Here is a 19,889-nt window from a genome sequence, read left to right as displayed (position 1 = left end):
GCGTCGTATGTATAGCATACGTTGCCCACATAGAGCCTATCGAGCCGTAGTTTGAAGGGACATTTCTTTAGTTTGGCGAACTGAAGAAGTTTGCTGCGTGCTACTCTCGTTGCCGCCGAGAAGTCTTCACGAATTGCGAAGTTGGTTCCCTTCAGTTTCGGCCCGCATGCCAGGATCAATTCCTTGTCCTTGAATCGACTCAGCTGAACAATTATTGGACGGTTTTTGTTCGTTGCGAACTTGCCCAAGCGGTGTGCCCGTTCAATGTTATTTGCATCAAGGCTGAAACCTAGCTGCCTTGTGCAAAATGCTATCAACCTTGTTTCGGATTGTTTCCAAGTTTCTTCTGGTGAATCATCAATCCCTAAAAAAATGTTGTTTGAAAAATATTAATGTTAAAATCTACAGGTTTTTTCTTTTTTTTGATCTGCCAAGCTTTTTGTTTTGAGGAATAATATTTTAGCTGTAATATCACTGAAATAGCACTGAGGCTGATGCTAGAACAAAACTTCCTCAAAACAACAAATTTTGGACTTTTTACAAATTTTCACGAGGGATATCTTTGCATCCAGGGCAGACGGAAATGTTACTTTTTTTAGCAACATGTAGCTCAATGTGCAATGCATACAATGTTGGAAGCAGATTTTTCAATATAAGTGTTGGAACTTTTTTAACTGGACTATTGTTTTATTGCTTGGTAGCCACACATTGAGCACTGAACTTGAATGTTTTGCTAAGTCAGTAATAAGAATTCAATCTGAAAAGTGCTTTCAACATTGTACTCTTTATAATTTATTGTACAGTCGCTGATTTTCGTGCCAATTTCGGGGCCAAAAGTAGCCCCAAAATTGTCCGAATAATCAAGCAGTCCAAAGAATCGATTTCAGCCAAAATATAAAATTGTTGCGCATATTTCGCTGTGTATTGGCCACTTTCCACTTGCTTGATGTCAATTCTCTTCTCACTTCTCACTTGTTTGTTGATCTGTTTGATCATGGTGCTGCGCTTTATCGGTGCCCTTGTTGGCACAAACAGCGACGTTGAAGTTGGCGCCATTTGGCACTATTTAGAGAAAACATTTAGTCCACCAAGCTTGCTTCAATACTAAACCTATCAGCCGAAAACCTTCGCGCTCAAAGACCACAAGAGCGGCAGACGACCGCTCTTCTGGCGGCCTCACTCGAAAAACACGGACCACGAGAAGAACTGGAAGAACCATAAAAATGGGCAGACAGTGGCCATGTTAGCTATAGTGGAACCGGAAAACCTGACTATAGCCTCAACACAGCTTGTTTATTGCGTAGGACGTGTTATCGAGGCTACAAGGCAAAATCGGAAAAACCAAAATAACGGCGACTAAGCTCGCGGTGCTATTGTCGCAGCTGTTTTGTGGCTGTATACTGAGGAAATCACGCAAATTATGTCCGAAATATAGAGCAGTAAGCTTTATGACGTCCGAAATTTCGTTCAGTGTTATACATTAACCCTATGGGGCGAGTGACAATTCGGCGAAAACGTCCGAATTATCGGCGTCCGAAAAATCGATTGGCGACGGTATCTGACAGTATGTTGAAACTTTCTTCTTTAAAAATGTTTCTTAACTGTTGTTTTTGGAAACTGTCTGGTTTATTCTAGTTAATCTAAGAACTAATCTGCTAATTAAAAGAAGGTAACATATTTGAGATCGGCACACAAGTGTGAAAAAGCCTGTGTTGTTTCATTGGGCTTGGTCAAAAAATAAGGGAGAAAGCTCCAAGACCACTGTTTCCTCTTAATCATTCATGGGTGAGGACTACAATGCAGGCTCAAGATTTTAGAGCACAGCTTCTCAAACTTGGTTCTTAGGAACCCAGGGGTTTTCCCAAGTCCCCTCAGACGTCTCTTGTGCTCCCAAATTTCTCTGGCTGTCTCTTCCCCTAAATAACGTGCCCTTCCAGTTTGAGCGTGATTTTAGAGGATCTGAGCCATATATTGATGCGCAACAATGTGTCAGGGCTATCCAGCATAGGCAGTATTTTTTTACAAGGTCTCTAGGCTTCTGTATTGCTTTACTGCATCCATTCCAAGACCAAAAGGTGTTCTTCGACTACCTATTAGTCGGGAGGCGTAAAAGTTCCGCGAGATCAAATTGTATGGGGTGTCTAGGTATCGATTGATCAAAAAATAGTGGAAATCACGGAAGACTTTCCTTACAACCACTTAAACATTGAGGACGTGTTTATTTATCTAAGCAAACTGAAAAGACTAGTGGCAAGTGAAACAATCTGTGTGACTGCCAGAGTCTCGTCTTGTCTAAGTTAATTAGCCGCAATCCAAGTGATTTGCGCGGAACAATCATTTTGGGGTTCCCAAGACCTTGAAGGCTTCACCTAAATCTCCAGGTCCAAGTTTGTTATTGCTGTCATGCTTCCTTATCCATACCGCCGGCAGTACGAGGGTACTTTTGAAAGCACCACTGCCGAGGCTGCTGTCGCCTAACTCAAACCATTCTCTATTTGTGTTGAGACGCGAGCACAGTCTCACTCACTGCGCCCAACTTGCGTGCTTTCTGTTCCACTGTTCAGGCGGCCATCAGGAAGGAACTGAACGAGTTCAAAAGCATGGAGATGCGGGTCCACGAAGACAGCAGGCACCTCACTAGGTGAGACACATTTGCCTTCTCTGCGGTGCTGTCAGCAGCCAGCTCTGCTTTGTGGCACTGCGGTAGTGCAATGAAATTTGTTTCGTGGTGTTTACCGGTCTCGTGCTAACTGCTTCTTGATGTTGCTGCGCTACAGTGGAGGCGTCGTTTTGCACTCGCTCTGCCAGGTGACGTTGCTGCGCCCCAGTGAAGTCATCTTATTGTGCTTGCTCTGCCACTGATCTCTATGACAATTGCTGGATCGCGCATCCCTGCTCCCTGAGTGCGGCCACCGGACAGCCATCTTGCATGTCGAAAAATCGCGCTTTTGGAGCATTGCAGAAGCTGGCAACAGCGTTCTGAAGACACGTTTTCTACTTGTTCGTCTTCATTCGCCGAAGAAGGTCTTTAAAACTCATGAGACTTGCCATTGAGAACATTTGGAAATTTTTACGGAAGTGCAGTGTCGCAGGAAAAAGGCACAATTCGTCAAAAGCAAGTTGCGCCAGTCTCGCAGCGTGATCAAAGCTTCCTTGGTACACTGAAGCGCTGTGTCTCTGTCTTCGCACGCTTGGATACTGATCAAGAATCGGCGCCGCCAGAAAGTATTGAAAGTGTGTTGCGTGTAAATGCCTCGTATATCTGCCATAGAGTTCTGGATCGTCCAGCTGTTCCGGCTAGTTGTTATTAATAAAGGGGGGAAACCAATCTGTATGGTTGCTCTTACGCACTATTAATTAACCATGGCTGTGTTCCAAATCTACTCTAATGGATCACATGGCAGCACAAATAGAGCAATGCTGTGGAGCAAGGAGGGTTTTCGAAGGCAAAACTACAAGACGGCGTTAATGAAACTTCGTGGCCCATATGGTTGTGTGCAATCTGTTGACCAATCACAATTAGGTGAGCCACGATCAAACGTCAAGTGCAATAAAGTAGGTTGATAATGAGCCAGCATTAATCAGTGATGAGGAGCTGTTGTGCACGGTATTCTGTAAACCGTACGAGAAAAAGACTTACCTTCCCTCCCCTCTTCTATTGCCACTGGACGCTGCATTAAGCTTGTTTCTGGACCGCGAGTGCCACAAATTACAATACAGTCGTCAGAATAAAGTAAAATGCTGCTCCAAAGACACATACAGCATCACACACATTGCACTCGCAAAGCATATCCACACGGTGTCAATTCTCAATCAGTATCCAAGTGTGTGAAGGCACAGAGATGCAGTTCTTTTGTTGTGCCAAGGAAGCTTTGACTATGCCGCGAGACCGGCAAAACTTTCTTTCGACGAGTTGTGTCTTTTTCCTGCGGCACTACGCTTCCCTAAAAATTTCCACATATTCTCGGCGGCAAGTCCCACACTTGCACAGGGGTTTAAGGGGGGACACGGTGCAAAAAACGGCGATTTTCGCCTAAAAAATTTGTTTTGGGATTTTGTTTTTATCGGAATCTTTTACTAATAAGGAATCTATATGCAAAGTTTTATTGACATCTGTGCCGTAGAACAGCAAAAACTTATGTTTATTCACGTGCCGGAGACGCTCGCGCGCCGCTTCGGGCACAGGGAGAGCCACAGAAAACAGTGTCTCTAAATTTGCACCCACGAGACGCTGCGTAGGCCTAACGCGACATGTGTACCCTCGTTGGAAACATTTTTTTTTTTTTTCTTTCTAATGAGTGCACACGCTGTTTTCGAGAGTGCAATGAGGCGTGTGCAGAGCCCAACAAACTAGAAGTAAAAATCTAGAAATGACTCGCCCGGATTGGCTATGAAAACGAAACTCGGACTGTGGTTGGTGCAAATGCAGCACGTGACTCTTCGAACACCTTTTCGCGGTCTATGGAGCCTTTCCAGCCCCGCCATTACGGTCGTTTTCGCTTTTGATTCCTATCGATGCTGGTTGTTAATCGTTTCGCCGCTTTCCGTGCGCATATTTGCGCACTCAAAATGCCCGCAACAAAGCATTTCACTAAGAAGAAATTTGGGAAACGAAACCGTTTTACAAAACCGAGGGGCCGACGTAGCAACGGGCGGCCGGTCGTGCTCGAGCCGTCACCATGTTCGCGCGACTCGGGCCGGATGCAAGCGACGACCGAAGTTCTTCCGAGTCTTGACGCGACTACCTCGGCGTCGGAAAGCTCAGCTTCTGTCGACGACGTCGAAAGCAACCTGACTGCTTTCGAACGAAAGGCTGCACTCCTCCAACGTGACGATGCATCTGAAGGTGTGGCAGCTGATGCCAGCGGTGAACCAAAGCCACTGACTGGCTACTGTTTCGTGAACGTGGCAGCTTTAGGAACCCTAATAGAACCGCTGTTTTGTCCCGAGTGCCTCAAGCGAGCGCTTCGACTGCGGGGAGGTTGCGAAAGCGGCACACTCTCCGTTCTTGGAATCGAGTCGCCAGCCCGAGCTGCCCGTGCGTCTTGGTGTAGCGAGTAGGAATTGTGGCATAAATTTTACGAAGATGACAAACTTTTTCGGAGGCATGGACGCCCCACCTCCCATGCACTTGAAAACTTACCAAGCCGTCTCGGACAAAGTTCATCGCGCCGCGATGGATGCTGCGCACGAAGTTATGCAGGAGTCCGCGCAAGCGGTAAGGAGAGAAAAAGAACCAGAAGACAGTGGTGCCGTCGTTGATGTGTGTGTTAGCTTCGACGGCTCATGGCACAAGCGGGGCCACACCTCACACTTCGGACTTGGGGCTGTGATTGAGCTTGACTCGGGCCTTGTGCTCGACTTCTCAGTGGCAAGCAAATACTGCCATGGCTGCAGCATCGGACCCAAGGAGAGCGAAGATGGTCATGAGGAGTGGATGGAGACTCGCAACGAGACGTGCCAAAAGAATTTCAACGGTTCCTCAAATGCCATGGAAGTTGAGGCTGCTGGGACCATATTCAGCCGGTCCAAAGAACTGCACAACATGCAGTACACTACTGTAATAAGCGATGGAGACAGTAAGGCGTTCTTGCATGTCTCCAAGCTGAATCTTTACGACAAAGAGATAACCAAAGAAGACTGTGTCAACCAAGTGGCTAAACGAGTCTTCTCTGGCATTGAGAGCATAAAGAAGGGGGGCCTGGGAGGCAAGGGAAAACTCACGAAAGCTGTGGTAAAGAAGTTAACAGCTTACTATGCTGCTGCCCTCAAGGAGAACGCTCCAGACGTCAAGGGCATGCAGCGGGCCGTCTTTGCAAGCCTGTTGCACTCCTATTCAACAGACACCAAGCCTCGACACATCGCCTGCCCTCATGGTGAGGATTCCTGGTGCCACTACAATGGGCACCAGGCCCTGCTCGACGCTGGCAAGCCGTCGGCTCCTCAGGCCCACCGCCCAGCATTCAGCCAGGACATTGCCAAGGACCTGGTGCCACTTTACAACAGGCTGGCCAAGGCAGACCTTTTGGCACGCTGTTCCAGGATGCAAACACAGAATGCTAACGAATCATACAATGCTTTGGTGTGGAAAAGGTGCCCGAAGACTGAATTTGCGTCCCTGAAGACAGTCGAGACGGCAGCAGCCTTTGCTGTTCTAGACTTTTAACGCTGGCCCAAAGGGTATCGAGCGAGTCCTGCAGAAGCTGAACATAGCTAGTGGTGCACACGCAATCAAGCACGTGGAGCAGGCCACAAAACTGTGCGTGTCACGAGCACGAGTAAAGGCGCTTCAGAGCTCAAAACTGGCGACGAAGAGGCGGAAGCTCGAAGCAGTCGTCACTGAGCAGCATCAAGTTGAACAGGAAGGCTCCACCTATGCCCCTGGTGCTTTCTAAGAGCATACACGCTCTTAAAATAAAAGGGGACGTAGTTGACACTTTGACTGCATTTTTCTCATTTCATGCTTTTTTAGCAAACTGCGCTCTTAGGAAAACTATAGTTTTCAGAATATGCAACGAATATTTTTTTCTGAAAGTCTTTCTGGATTGGTATTTTGTGAGGAAAAACACTGTGCTTTTCTTTTTTTTTTAAGTTTGCCTTCTTTCATGCTAAAAAATCGAAATTTTTAGAAAATAAAAAAAATTGAAATTTTTTTATTTTTGATTTTATGTTTTATTTATGAAAAGGGGTAAACATTGAAAAATTACTCCACAGTTATGTGCTGTGGCCATTCCTAAGGTTATATAACACAAGAAAATTCAAAATTTTCCTTTTATTACAAAACGATAGTTTTCCTAAACAGACGCTCCTACTTTCATATTGTGAAATGTATAATTTCTTTCACAATTAAACTAGAATGATGAAATTCGTTGCAGATGGTCTCAGTAGTGATAGAATCTCGCCCTGCAATTTGAGGTTGCTTTAAAGGAGCCGTTCAAAAGTTAACATTTTTGGGTAGTGTTCCCCCTTAAAAGGGCGGTGCAACAATTTTCAGACTTTGGCCAATTAACTGCGGAAATTAATCTGTCACCCTTGGAACGAAGAACGGAGAACTGTATCTTCTTGCGAGCGCTTGTTTTTATGTAAAAAAATTAAACAAATCAAAGGTCAAAGTGCCTCTCAATTCCCCACATCGCCTTTTGAGTGACATACTCTAAGGGATTGCATGGGTTACCCTTGGGTTCTCTCTCCAAAGTCTCCAGCTGCTTCCTCCACGATTACCGACTGTTAAAGGATTAGCATCGTTGAAGGTCGCGGCGCATGATCGACACAAAAGATGGTTCGTTACGGGGTTGACGGCGGGTGTAGCAGCGGAGGGGGACAGGTTTTGTTCACTTACGTGTATCCCCGAGAGTATGTCGCACATCAGTTCCGTTAACCACCACACGTGGCTGCAGATCGGCAAATACAGTAGACGCGCGCTAAACGAAACTTGCATAAACGAAAACTTCTCTTAAACAAAACAAATCTAAAAAAATTAATTGGTTTCCTATAAAATTAGTACTAAGTTGTGCTCGACAATCAAAACAGCATTTTGCGGGAAACACTGATAAACAAAACCGAAACTGAGCTTCATATTGACTTCGTTCTTGTCGTTATCCAGAATCCAACCTAATGCGGTTGCACCAGTCGCGCCGTGCACTTTTGTTTGTGGACGCCATTTTCCACATTGTGTTTGTCCAGCTATGGTCTGTCGCGTTTTACATGCGTGACTCTACGGGTGCCTCTTTTTACGTGCGTGGAAAATGAAAGGAACCGCTAAAAAGCACATGCGTAATGTGTTGTCTTTAAGCGGCAAAATGAAAATTCTTGAAGGCGTGAAGCGGGCAGCCAGGAGTCAAAGACTGCCATCGCGAAAAGGCATGGCATCCCGAAGTGCACTCTTTCAAGGATTTTGAAGGATGGTGACAAGATTGAGAAGGCACACAACGACGGCGCTTTTGCCCCCAGTAGGAAGAGGATGTGTCTAGCCGACCACAAGGGCCTCGAGAAGGCGCTTTTCCTGTGGTTTAAGCGTGCCCGAAGCTCCAACCTTCCAGTGATTGGGCCTATTTTGGAAAAGGTCGCAAATGGATTTTTTGGTGATTTTTTTGGTCTAAAGACCCATGTCCCCCTTAAATGAAACTGCCGATAAATGAAACAGATTTCACTGTGCCCGTCGAGTTTCGTTTAAAGGGAGTGTACTGCATTTTCTTTTTTTCTTCGCGATTACGCACCGAATAGCAGTTTTTCGGGGCAAGGCGACACATTTTTGGTCACTTGAGTTGGATAAACAATATAAAAAATACAAATTGCCTATTCTTTCAACACTAAAATCTTTACCCCTTTAAAGAACTTTTCTGGCGAATGACGACGAACAAGTGAAAAACGTGTCTTCAGCACGCTGCTGGCAGCTTCCGCAACGCTCCAAAAACACAATTTTTTTTACATGCAAGATGGTCGTTTGGTGACCGCACTCATGCTGCAGCGACCAAGCAGGGATGGGGCGATCCAGCAATTGTCCTAGAGATCAATATTTCTCTGCCATGGGACATTGCTGCGCTGATGGGAAGTTGTCTCATGCTGCTGGGATGTTGTCGCATGACAGCTATGCAGGGGGGGAGGGTGGGGCAGGCAACCTGTTTTGCTGTAGGAGTATGTTGTTAGCACAGGTTCTCAATCTTTTTCATCCCAGTACCATAGAAAAAGCAGAGGACGAAGGACGATAACAATGTGCGCCCCGCGTTGTCCGTGCTGCGGTGTGTTCGAAACTCCAAACGATATGACTCTGGAGCTGGTGTTGCGCAACAACTGCACCTTGCGCGAGACTTAAGAGTGTTATTCGCGATTCGCAAGTGTGTGAATGATGCTACTGGTGCGTTAACTACCCCAGCAGACTTCGAGTTATTCTGGTGCTTCCGGCAGTTGTACCCGCCATGTGACAGCAAACGAGAGAGAAACAACCATAATTGGCCGCTAAGAGTGCTGCCGTCAGCGACTTCACTTTCTGTTTTTTTTTTCTCCTTCAGTTTGTTTTGAGGAGCCTCAAGGACACGGCGGCACATGAAGTGGTGCAGTGCAGCAATCTTATAGGAGCTACACGATAAAGAGAGCGGATGACTCTGTGGAGGCTTCCGGCAGCCGAATTTTGAGCTGTGTTGTGTTCAAAATGTACCAGAGGTCGTATAATATTGTGATTGCTTGTGATTGCTAGATTTTTTATCCGGTTGACACGAAATTTGTTTTTGTTATATCTGCTGGGGCTTTTTTTTTTTATTTCCTTCGTTCTAACTGGACCCAAATTGCATTAAAAATGCAAAAATGGGAATGGGAAATCCAAATTCCTTCGGTATAACCGCAATTTTGCTATAAACGGGTTTGTTATAACCGGGCTAGTCTGTGTTGTTTTTTCTCGGACGATACGACTCGCGGATTATACAATGATTTCGTGCAGTCCCGCAAAAGTCGTATAACCGGGGCTCCACCGTAATCCGATCGGTGTTTGGCGAAACTTTGAACATACTAAACCAGGAAATCGTGATATTCGGGAACGTGTGGGACGAATGGGACATTTCTCAAGCCCTCGGTCGTGAAGGCACGAGACGGGAAGTTGTACGAACTAAGATTGTATCAACGAGGTTCTACTGTGCTCAAGTCGCAGCCACGTTGCTTATACATCGTACAAAAGACGGTGTGCAGGCACTATCCGAGGCACGTCTCTTCCTCGTCACAGCGGTCGTACGAAAACTCCATGCAGGCATGTTCTAAGCATACACATGTATGAAGCCAGCACACTTCAAACAGGCTCGAGTCATGTGGGCCGAGATAATTTAGTTGTCATGTCTGGAGCGAGCACGGTGGCTTTTGAACAATGTACGGGCAGTCGGACTGCGGCTCGAGAAACTGTGCGCTCCACTGACAGCATTTCTGGAATATTTTCCCAGGTTCCACAGGCCGTGAGGAACTCCCTGCGATTAGCCGGAAGTCGAGCTCGGAATCGGGGGTGCCTATCTTTCTCCCTTTCGCTCCCTCTCCTCTTCGAAGGCAGTGGTAACGGTGGGCCCCGCAGAGACATGTTTTTGGGAAGCTCGCACCCCGGGCCGCCGGAACCCCCGACGCAGGTGGCAGCCAACCTCGAGCAACGAGACGGCACGCATCGCCCCGCTGTCGGCAACTTTGTTCCGGGACCCAATTCGACATTGCAAAGAGAAGCTCGGAGGGCGAGAATCGCGCAGGCGCGCGACACACTCTGCTCTCCGTGCCGTCTGCAGTCGCCGTGGGTGTCCGCGTTGACCGGGCTGGACTCGGCAACTCTGGTTTACCGCACGCGCACCATTGAGAGGCGGTGGTTCTCGCGTGCCACGACTTTGTCGTCATCGTCTGCTCGACGGCGAAGCTTTCGCAGCCCGTGCAACGGACTTCGTCAGGCTGCAAGTTCTCCGACACAGTGCTTTGCCGGTGTGGACTTTGGTTGGCACACTGCTTGGTCAACCGAGAGCTTCGTCAGCACAGTGCTTCGCTGGCGGAGACTTTCGTTGGCGTGCCCCTTCGCCGACCGGGAGTTTCGTCAGCCGGCAATTTGTCGCACCCGGTTTAGTCTACTTGGGCAACGGTCGTTTGGATTGTCTTCTGTTGGCATCCGGACCCCCTGTGGCAGGTGTGCCCCTCGTCTTGAGCCAAGAAGTGGTGTGTCGTATGGGCCACCCGTATTATTTTCGTGCGCGTGCGCATGTCTAACGTCTGTCCAGCTCCTGGCGCCTTTTACCGGCATTCCCTAATGTGTTGTGTTTTTCTTGTTTTTTTTTTTTTTTTTTCCGCGCCAAACGCACCTGTGCAGTGCTCTTTTTGGAGCCCATTGTCCGGAGTGCCAGTAGTTTCGCTCGATTCGGTAGCGTAAAGCCGTTTCTTTTAGCCCGAAATATTTTTAATAGTCTTTGTTGTCCTTTTTTTTTTTTGTTTTTTTTTTTGACCATGTGTTTTACTTGTATGGTTGTTTCCGGTGTATTTATGTTTTTTTACGAAGGAAACTAAGGAATTGAACTTTGGGAAAGTGATTCGATCGACGGTGCGATTTGGGTACCACCGTCGTCGCGGAGGGTTCTCTTTGTTCTCCGTATTCTAGGCTGCGGTCGTCCCCAACGAGATGCCCCCTTTAAAACTTGTGCCGTGCCCAACGACAAATAGCTTTTTTCCACTGTTGAATTGTTTGTTTGGTTTCCTGAGTACCGCACGCCGTTTGTCGGTTACTTTGTGTTATGGCAGCTCTAGTTGCATTTTTCTAGTTCTCATATTAGAAAAAACAAAAGTTGTTTCCTGTTGCATTATACCAGAAGCCGGACTCTTTTTAGATGCATTCATTGCGGGCTACATGTTCGTAAGGAGTTTCCCTCAGCGCTCGTAAAGTATAGTGGCGGTCACAGCACGGTCACAGGCGGAGATCCGCTCAAACACCGGATACCGATACTCTGCAATGCCGCAGAAAAAGCTTGGCAGAAAAACAAACTCCGTTTTAGTGGGCTTGGGGACGCGAGTATTTAACGACTAGTGCTGTCCAGATAGCAGTATTAATTCTCTACTTAAAATAGTTTTCGTTTTAATGTGTTTCCTTCGCTCGATGGCATGGCACTAGACTCGATAGGTAGGGTGGACATTACTATGCAACGAGATGGATTGTCGCCAGGAGAATGCGGTTCTCTTCCTCTCTGAACTTGTCGGAGCCGAACAAACTGCAGTGTCGTCGTTTTGTCGAGATGTCTTTGTTTTGTCTTTGTTTGTTTTCGTAGGAGCAAGAAGGTGGGGTGTCATGTCAAAGCCAGTTCACATGCGGTTTATGGAAAGGGATGTACAGATGAGAGGATATTTCATTGCACATGCCAAAGCATGAAGACGAACTTGCAAGTTGAAGGCTTGTTTTTTTTTTTATTCTCGCTCTGTTTTATTTTGTTAGAGTAGTGTCGGTCTTTCGTGTAGTGTTTGTTCTGTACATAGGACTGGGAATGACAGTGTACATACTGTATATGCAGTCGGTTTATTTTTGTTTTTATGCGAGGGAAAAGGGGGGCTGGGGGCAGGAAATTGCCTTCTGATTTGTTGCATGTGAATATTTGTTTAGGCAAATCTTGATGGGACTTTTTTTTTTTTTTTTTTTGCGGTTCTACGGTGCAGTGAAGTCTTCTATCTACTACGTTGTCTGCGTTTGTTGGCAGACCGAACGAATAGAAATGCAGTTGACTGAAATAAAAAGTATAGATGTTGAATCGATTTTTGTTTTGCACATGTTTATATTATTTTTTTGTTTTGTTTGTTTCTAGTTATTGTCGCTACAAATTAATTTCTTATTTTGTTGGTGATCTCAGTTACTTTCAGTTGTCTTTGCATGCTTGGGCCATAAATTCTGAAATTTAATTGGATGCTTTGCTGCATCTGGAATAAAAATGAAAGTAAAAATTAATTCTGCTTTGCAGGATTTTTTTTTTTTTAGAGTTTTGTTTGTATAAGAGTACAACATGTTGCCAAGCATAGTCTGTCAAGTGTATACGCTTCTGGACACGTCTCATCGTGGCGCTTGCTGATCATCCAAACCTCGCTTCCGTTTTGGCTGGGGTGTACGTTGAAAGACGCGTAGCATGACAAGACTAGACTGCTGACTGCTCAATGCTGTCTCAAACTTTCAGCTGCAATGCCCATTTTGGGCGGTGTTCTAGCTCAAGCTGAGCCTTGAGTGTTCCAACATCTAAGCGGTGCCTTGCGCCGCCACCCGTTTTTAGGTTTAGCCGGTCGGTTCTAGAGTGTCGAGACCCCGTCGTCATAGGACGTGTTGGCTGTTGAAAGCTTTCGCGGCAGAGTTAAATTTTTTCAATTCTTTTCTCATCTGCAATCACTCATTGTCCCAGAAACCTGGAAATATAACTGGCCGTAGATTTTTTTATGTTTGTTTATAAAGATAATGGCTGAATGTTTTTTTAATATTTTGAAATAATGGAGTATTTTGGTCATTTTTATTGATCATTATTGGTAACAAAATCTCGTGAAAAATTAAGTACAAATCAAATTTCAGCAAAAACAGTCCTAGCTGGAAAAATATTTTCAGAAATCTGTGTTTGGTTGACCAGAATTTGTATTTTGCCAGTTGTTTTTTCTGTCTTGATAGATTTTGTATTTTTGGCACCAACTGTTCTATTATTCGTTGGTCCCTATTGCATTTTTGGCACCAACAGATATTTTATCTGTGTTTTCTTGGTTAAACCGGAAAGTCTACGGCCTAAATATAACTTGCCACCCCTTAAAAATTGGAAAAAATGTACTGCTTGGTGCGTGGCGTTATGAAAGCTTACTTATCGGGGAAAAGGGAAACTTGGAATTGTCCCGGAGGTATGTTTTTCAGGGGAGAGGCATCTTTTGAGAACTGCATTTTTTTTGCACATGAACTGGGAGAGCAACTTTTTGAAGGCTCTTCGTTTGTATGCCGTCTATATGTTTGATTTAAGTAGAACTACTCGGTCGTCAACCTTGCAGATTGTTTGACTGGTTTGCGCTGCTCTTTCCCCTGTGTACATATCGTAACTAGCAGCAGCCCCCATACAGGCTGCTTAGGCAGGCGATGCAATGACTGTAATATGCATTCTTCAAAACTCTTAACGCTTCGCAACCTACGTTTCATCGAAAGCTTTACGTTGCAACGTCTTTCGAGGGCGGCGCGCGCATGCGGAGTGTGCGGAGGGAGTGTACATACCACTGTAAAGTCATGTACCTAGTGTATTCGTATAACCCGGTTTCTGTACATAACAAGACGTGTATGTATGTGCTTTAGCAGACGGGCTGCTGAAAAAAGTTGTTTCTGGAGTGCAGAAGTGTCGATGCGTTTGCACATGATGCCGCGCACAAAACAAGACCAATCGAAAGCTAGTTCGAAATGTGCACATTTGAGAGCCCCGAACGATATGCCTTCTCGTCGAGAACGTTTGTTAACGAACTGCTCTGGCTGCATCCGGTGTAAATGGTCGCTTTTGTAACAGGAAGATGGCGTTGCAGGGCGCTGTTGGTTTCTGGGGTAAATGCACAACTTTCAGTATTACAGACTGTTCATTTTTTTTTTCTGGAGGGGTAAGGGAAAGAGCTTAGTTAGGCCTACAAGAACAACATGACGACGAGCTTTTCATGTGTGATCTAGGAGTCGTTTGATGAGGGAATGGAAGAAGGCGGTCAATTACCAACGCGCAACTCTCTCCGCTGCACGTTTTGCCTTGCAGTTCTGAGCGAGTGAGGCTGTCTCCTAGGCGACGAGAATGTTTAGCTGTATACCTCGCAATTCAAGTAACTTTAGAAAATTTCTGCATTCAATTACAAAATTATATTTTGAGCCGGCTTTTTTTTTCTTCGTATTTTAAAGGTGGTTTGTATTCAGACAGAGAGCGGCGACCACGAAACCTATTTTGGCAAGCACCTAGTTGGTAGCTGATCCTCCTTCCTGCTGAATGGGCAGGTCTTTGGCATCGTCTCAGGGGTCACCTAGTAGTGCCCTCTAGTGGATGGTACTGCCTGTTGGCGGACGATGGAATGTTTGTTTGAATGGTGAGATTTGGAGGGCCCTGGAACCCCCATGCCCAATTCTTCCCTCGACTCTCGGACAGGGTCTGTTGTAGTCGCTGTTTCGACGGCTGAATAAAGAGGGTCTGATCCAAGCGATAGGGAGTTTGTGTTCATCTGCCCCGTTTTACCATTTCAATATTTCGTCTTGTTCAGCTTTTTGCTGAATTTAACTTTACACCTCAGGATGGTTTCCCTTGGCGAAAAGCAATGCACAAAGTTTAACGAAGTTTCCATTGTTACGAAATGAAGTATGCTTTGGAGAGTAGGCAAAGTCGCCAAATTTACTAATATATAAAATTGTATCAAATATATGGTTTCGACTATGTCTTGGCATTACGTGTGCAGTGCGACACCAAACAACTATGAAATACGGAGTGCAGGTCGTCTGCTGCTTGCACAGAGGTCGCGATGATGTTAGAACACCGAGCTCCTATTGGCTGTTTGAAACAGTGGGTAGACCTCAAGGCATCTAGCATTGAACTCTACCCACTGTCCTTTCAATCTAAGCCAATGGAAGCTCCGTGTCGTTCTGACGTCCTCGCAAATCCTCGGACTAGTTCCTCTCCGCATAGAGATACTTCGAAGGCTGAAAATGTATTGAATTAAACTATAAGCAAGCAAACAAACATTGCACGCTGCAAAGCGGATGACAACTCCTGTATTTAAAAAACGTAAACAAAAAGTAAAAACTGAAAAGATCAACAGATGATCAGAGCCGTATATGGAGAGAGCTTGGTCAGTCTATGATCTCGCCGCCGTAACGCTCTCCCGAGTGAGCTAATCAGCACGCGGCGCAGAGCGATAGGCATGAGAGCATGCGCGTGAACTCCCGGCTGCTCCCAGCTGAGTGGGGAGGGCCGCCATTTTCGTTCATTCTCCCGGCGGAATGCGTGGCATCGGCATCAAAATCTCGATTATTTCCTTTTATAGGGTTGGCTCTGGCAAGAAAATGACATACTGTTATTCCTCGGTGGGTTAAAAAGCTAATAAATGAAGATTTTTCGGCGTATGGCCTCAAACTTTTATTCAGGCGAAAAAGAAGTCGGCCCGTAGCAGAAGACGCGTAGCCTCGGCAGTGGTCTTCTCCGACAGCGTTGCGAAAAAATGGCGGTCGTCTCTTCTCTGCTCCTTCTTTCTCGCTCCTTCGGCGTTCTCCTCCCTTTCAATAGGGAGTTTTCGTAGATCGTTTCCGCTGTCCCGCAACGCCCTCCGCAAGCAGCTACGCTAGCCGGAACTCTACAGTCAAGGCCATCGGCGCGCCGGCGCAGTAGCGGCTGCTTCGTTGCGGAGAGCTTAGCGGAGGGGGAAACGCGGTCTACGAAAACTCCCTATTTACTTTTCTCCTCTCCAGCGCCTGCGTCGCCACACCCACTGGCCAAACTCTCCCAATAATATGGCTCTGCAGATGATTTCTTGCAAGCGCCCGGATAGCTCAGTCGGTAGAGCGTTAGGCTTTTAACCTAACGGTCCAGGGTTCGAGTCCCTGTTCGGGCGGCGCATATTTTTGAACGTAGAAAAGAAAAACACTGTCTTTTCACTCCGTCCCAGCATAACGCAGCACGATGACGCAAAATTAAAAGGGCACTGACACATCAAAATCATATTTTTTTTTTATTATCCGAAACGATTGAAAACGATGCCGGGACATTACCCTCAAAATTTGAAATTTGGGAATTCAGTATTTGTGAAGTAAATAAACAATTTCCAAATGCCGAATTCGAAGTTCCCGCGCGATCGGCGCCGGTGCCTTGACGTCAAAAATCGCGGAGACCTGAGAGTCAACTTTCTTTCACCACTCCCTGCTGTTGCCATGGCGACCCAAAGCGAGGAGGAAAGGAGTGAGCGGCGGCGTTACGGCGGACCGGTTTTGAGCGGTGTCGCCTGTTTTCCGTTGGAGGATACAAATCCAGGAGACGGCACCACAACGAACTCCCGATTTTTGGTATTTCAAAAAGAAGGGCCGTAGTGCGTTCGCAATTGCGTTAAAAAACATGTTTTACGATTGCCGTTATTAAATGTTGTAGAGATGTCGCCTAGAAAGCTTCTAAATTTCCTGATTTTTGACGTCACCGATCAAAAGAAGCGAGGAGGCGAGAGGCGGGAAAATCAAACGCCAAAAATAAAAAGGCGCGCGCGCGCGCGGGAAAATTTTTTTTCGCGATGCGGTTTTTTTTTGCGTGTTTATGACTGCAACTTGCATCGTTTTAGACAATAAAAATAAATACGACCTCTGGGGTGTCAGTGCCCCTTTAAAGAAATAAGCTCAAAGCTCGACTGGCAAGCCTGCCTGCCACTGACGTCACGGCACTGAAAAGTGCGCGTACATTTGAATGTTGGTTTTTGCACCATTTTCATTTGCCGATTTCACAATACCTATTATGAATTTCGCGATTCTAAATAGCATACCGGAGAGTCATTTGCCGATTTCACAATACCTATTATGAATTTCGCGATTCTAAATAGCATACCGGAGAGTTCTCTCCGGTATGCTATTTAGAATCGCGAAATTCATAATAGTTATTGTGAAATCGGCAAATGAAAATGGTGCGAAAACCAACATTCAAATGTACGCGCACTTTTCAGTGCCGTGACGTCAGTGGCAGGCAGGCTTGCCAGTCGAGCAAGCAGCCAAAAAATAGAATATGCCAATCATTTGTTCCGTGCTTTAGCGCGGGTACTGTAGCGAGCTTCCCAAGCATTCATTTGACACCATGAAACTGCTTCGAATCAGTTCAAAACAAAATCTACAGCCCAAGGAGTGAACCCCTGCCGGGGATTGAGAAAATATAGTTAGTTGAGGTAGCTCGAAAAATCGGTGGAGTACAGTTTTAACAGGTCGTTTCCATGCGAACGGTTCGCCCTCGAACGCATCGGCGACGCCACTGCACATGCGCGCGCTAGTCGTTCGGGGCGTCGGGAGGCTCTTCTCGTTCGTTGCTCCCGTTCCGGCCGCTGGAGTCGTCGCCAGCACCGTTCACGACTCGTGTGAAAAAGAAGATGGCGGTCGGTTTGGCGACTGACTTCGCCGACCTAGTCGAGCGTGAAGCGCCGTTCATACTCTTGCGACCGAGTAAGACTGAGAGACCAGACCGGCTTTTAATCCTCTTGCGACTTCTTAGGACCGGGCGCGCTGCAGCGGAGCTGGTCTTAAGAAGTCGCAAGACGATTAAAAACCGGTCTTGTCTCTCTCGGTCGTACTCGGTTGCAAGAGTGTGAACAGCTTAGGACAGCAGGAGGCGATTTTCCATCCTGTTACTCTGCTTCATTTGAGAGTCTGGACCAAATCATTTCTAGGACTGCTCCCAATGGTAAGCGATCGTAAATGCTGTAAACTGCGCATATTAGTAAATATTTGCGATCTGCGAGCAGACTACTGCCGTGGCTACCGCGAGCAGACGAAATGATTTGGTTCGATGGCACACAACGTGAACGATCATTCAAGTTCAAGATGACGGAGACACACCACATACCTTTACGCTCGTTCAGATACATTTTACTTTATCTAGCTTCGCAGTTCTTGAAATTCCGACCGCCAAATGTTACGTCGGCCGTCTTGTTTACATCAGGCGCACGCCGGAAACACGAGCCGCCACAGATTTACAGGTTGCAGAATGTTTCACATGTTTACTAGAAGATGGCGCCACCGTTAAACACTATCATCATCATCGTTTACATGGTTGCGCCAGTCTCACGATTCGCTAAAATATGTCAAATTTCGCGTACGGTTTCACGGAACGGACCAGCTGCACCGTTCGTGATTTCGGAACCGTATGCTCGAAAAACGACTCGCTAAAGCTCGCTAACAACTTCCAGGTGTCCCCTCTTTTTTTTTTTTTTTTTTATATAAAAAAATGTTTTGTGTGAAAATCGTTGGCCGCGGCAAAACACGCGACTTCGACATCACGACGCTGCCGTGGCGTTGCTGTTCGCACAGCTCATGCACAGTTCAGGCTACAAACGTCTGCAGTGCTTGTGTTCCATCAAAGGAAGATATGTCATCGAACACAAGCATCATAAGCATACAAACTCGATCTGGATATGGCCTTCAGTTCAACACTCCTTTTTTTTTGGTGCATATGCGAGTGGTACAAAACGTTCAAGATGCAGTCAAGCCCTGTTACACCAAGATTTCAGCAAAAATATAATTATCAGAAATCTTGCAAGTCGCACAGAAGTCCAACTCTTGGTCAGGCAAGGATGCTCTTGCCTGACCTAACACCTATCTTGAGCCCAGCGCTGGATTAAGGGGGGGGGGGCTAAGGAGGCTGTGGCCCAGTCCCTCAGCCCTAAGAGCAGACGAAAGAAGCCTTGGCGTTTTTTTTTTTAGTTTTTTTTATTATTATTCTTATTCTTGGATAACAATTGCGGAGGGGGCAGAGAGAAAGACGGGAAGCCTGACAGCGTCCTGCCCCCTTCAATTCAATGCAACTCCAGATAATAAAACTTCAAGCAGCGGTAGAAGTCGGGGCCTCCACCAGGGACCCCGGAACCGGGGGGGGGGGGGGGGGGGGGGGGGGGGGGAGAGGAGAGGGAGAGGCTTGAGCACTCGCTGACATCGTCAGGGGGTGCTGGGCAATATGCTGAGCCCTCGTGCATTTGGCTCAAGGCCTCCCTCTCCCCCAGTGCCCCAGGGGGCCCCGTGCTGGCCCCCGGAAATTTGAAAAAAAAAAAAAATACTAGTTATGTTCAGTTCAGAACAGCTCAGACTCTAGGCCTTTCTGACGTCGTGCCATCGCCTAACCGCCCCCCCCCCCCCCCCCCGGCCCCCCTTCCCACCCCCGTTTTTTTCTTTCCTTCTCCACCGAGGAAACAGGCATGACACAAAGTTCTCTAGACGAGCTGGTGTTTGTGGGCTCGTAGAAAATTGCTAGAGCAACAAAATGTAAGCGTTGCCTTTCAACCCCAGCAAAGCTGTCCACGCTGGCGGTCCCTTTGAGGTCTCTTCTCATTGAAACTGAGACGGAAGGGCGGCCACGGACATGGGCGTACCAACCGGGAAGGGGGGGGGGGGGGGCAGGGGGGCGCTTGCCCCCTCCCTTCCCCCCCCCCCCCCAGTTCTCAGATGGGAGGGGCAAGGCATGTGTTTTGCCCCCCCTGAAACAGCCGCCACTGGGCAGGGCAAACACTGGCCGGCGGCGCCCAAGGAGTACCAAGGGCACCGCCCCCCGACCCGCGGGGACATATTTCTAACGCGCAGGCGATACAAACCCTAGCAATGGCGCTCACGCCGGATTGGCTGGTTCGTGGAGATAGGCGCTGCCGCCGTCAACATAGGCAGCGGTTACAATGCGGGTTTCCGGAGTGGTAGAGTAATTTAGTGG

General features: G+C 47.0%; 1 protein-coding gene and 1 non-coding gene across 9 annotated transcripts in view; both read left to right on the top strand.

Annotated features, from left to right (window-relative positions):
• Nucleotides 1-14,661, top strand: part of LOC8036928 (phosphatase and actin regulator 1) — a 103,567-nt gene extending 88,906 nt beyond the window's left edge. For 7 of the 8 annotated variants that reach the window (XM_029981704.3, XM_029981733.4, XM_040214961.3 and 4 more), the window contains 2 exons: nucleotides 2,565-2,641; nucleotides 9,924-14,661. In XM_029981704.3, the coding sequence (XP_029837564.2) occupies nucleotides 2,565-2,641; nucleotides 9,924-9,939 (93 nt within the window). In that variant the 3' untranslated portion in view covers nucleotides 9,940-14,661. Of the gene's footprint in view, nucleotides 1-2,564; nucleotides 2,646-9,923 lie in introns of those variants that run through there. The other variant, XM_040214960.3, reaches the window with a different exon arrangement.
• A 1,328-nt stretch (nucleotides 14,662-15,989) lies between these two features.
• On the top strand, nucleotides 15,990-16,062 carry Trnak-uuu. The gene has a single exon. It is a non-coding gene; the product is annotated as a tRNA-Lys (tRNA).
• Nucleotides 16,063-19,889: the final 3,827 nt, after the last annotated feature.

This window comes from Ixodes scapularis, unplaced genomic scaffold, assembly GCF_016920785.2.
Source record: "Ixodes scapularis isolate PalLabHiFi unplaced genomic scaffold, ASM1692078v2 PGA_scaffold8__174_contigs__length_109621045, whole genome shotgun sequence".
In the NCBI taxonomy this organism is placed as follows: Eukaryota; Metazoa; Arthropoda; class Arachnida; order Ixodida; family Ixodidae; genus Ixodes; species Ixodes scapularis.
This window is presented reverse-complemented; position numbering and strand designations above follow the sequence as displayed.